This window comes from Microtus ochrogaster, linkage group LG3 (genome assembly GCF_000317375.1).
Source record: "Microtus ochrogaster isolate Prairie Vole_2 linkage group LG3, MicOch1.0, whole genome shotgun sequence".
In the NCBI taxonomy this organism is placed as follows: Eukaryota; Metazoa; Chordata; class Mammalia; order Rodentia; family Cricetidae; genus Microtus; species Microtus ochrogaster.
Window position 1 is genome coordinate 35,878,230 of NC_022029.1, and position 1,391 is coordinate 35,879,620.

Here is a 1,391-nt window from a genome sequence, read left to right on the forward strand (position 1 = left end):
CTGTGGTTAACTGCGGGGAAGGAGACAGACTGTAGGGCTGTGGTTAACTGTAGAACCGCTGTTCTTCTTTCCTCTTCCTCCTCCTTCTAGTAACAACAGGCAAGGACCAACAATCAGATACCCACTATCTCAGCATCACCCTCCCATTGGAGAATTAGACAAACCATTTAAAAAAAGAAAGCCAACTGTAGGCTTTCCCCTCTTCCTCTATCACCAAGACCAGTTAAAACTCCATCTTCAAAGAGAAAGTGGTTTCCCAATAAGTCTCCAAAAGCAACAACAACAACTTCATTTAATTTTTCTAAGAATTAAAATATGGACTTGAGATTGAAAACGACTTACAGTGATCTCTAATAAGAGGAAGTAAATAGCAAAGAGATGTCCCTAAGGTAGAGGAAGGAGGAGGCCTGAGGACCACAGAGGTAGAAACAACAGCCATCCAGTCAGGCAAGGGCTGGACTGCTGAACCATGTGCTGGTCAAATGTTAAGGGTCATCTCGCTCTTCCTTACATTTATGCTGGAGCCTGGTCCTACCTCCCAAACTGCAACACGGGCTAGCTAAAATGCCTGGGAGGTAACGCTTCATTCAACAGTAAGACTTAGAAAGACCGAGGAAGGAAACATCTTTTGTTTCCCATTTAATATGGACGCCCTGAAAGTTTTCACTAGGACCTGAGCCAAATTCATCCATTCAGGCACCAACATGCATTTCTTAGAGCCAGGTTGCTGAGGTCCCTGAGGGCAGAAGTGCTGACACCCTCCTTCACCACTTCCCACACTGAACACCCATCTCCCACAGAGGGGGACCCCTCTCTCACTCCTCTCAGGACACAACTCTGGGGACAAGGAGGAAGAATATTAAAAAGTGGCAGGGGGAGCTGAGTTTGCTTCTGTTCAGAAATTGGGTACAAACACTGAACTTGAAACAGCTGTGTGAGACCCGGCTACTTAGTAATTAATACTGGTAAAAACCTCAGACTGCTGCCAAAGGGAAAAGAGTGACATTACACACTGTTTTATCTAAGGGCTACTCACTTCTTCTTAAAGAGCTTGCGGAAGGAGCTGCGAAAGCCCCCTTTCTGGTCTTGCCTGGGATTTTGATCGCTGAAAGAAGTCTGCTCACTTTCTCTCTCTTCCTTGGGACAGAATCGGGTGGCATCCTCTAAGTGCATCTCCTGAAAACACAAAAGAGGCATGTTGTTTTACTCTTTTCCAAATACATGTGCCCTGGCTGGGGGACAGCCCTTTGGCTTTGCCACCTGCCTCTCCTACTCCCGTGACTACCTGTGCGGTCCCTACCAAAAGTGTGCCTAGGGTGATGAGCCGAACAGTGGGAAGAGGAGTGCTGCTCGGGAGCTCGGGTGCTCGGGAGCTCGGGTGCTCGGGAGCT

At 47.7% G+C, this 1,391-nt stretch overlaps 1 protein-coding gene across 1 annotated transcript in view; it reads right to left on the bottom strand.

The window, feature by feature from the left end:
- Nucleotides 1-1,391, bottom strand: part of Arhgef33 (Rho guanine nucleotide exchange factor 33) — a 76,346-nt gene that overhangs the window by 6,340 nt on the left and 68,615 nt on the right. Inside the window, exon 17 of the mRNA XM_026785837.1 lies at nt 1,037-1,176. Within this exon, the coding sequence (XP_026641638.1) occupies nt 1,037-1,176 (140 nt within the window). The remainder of the gene's footprint in view (nt 1-1,036; nt 1,177-1,391) is intronic.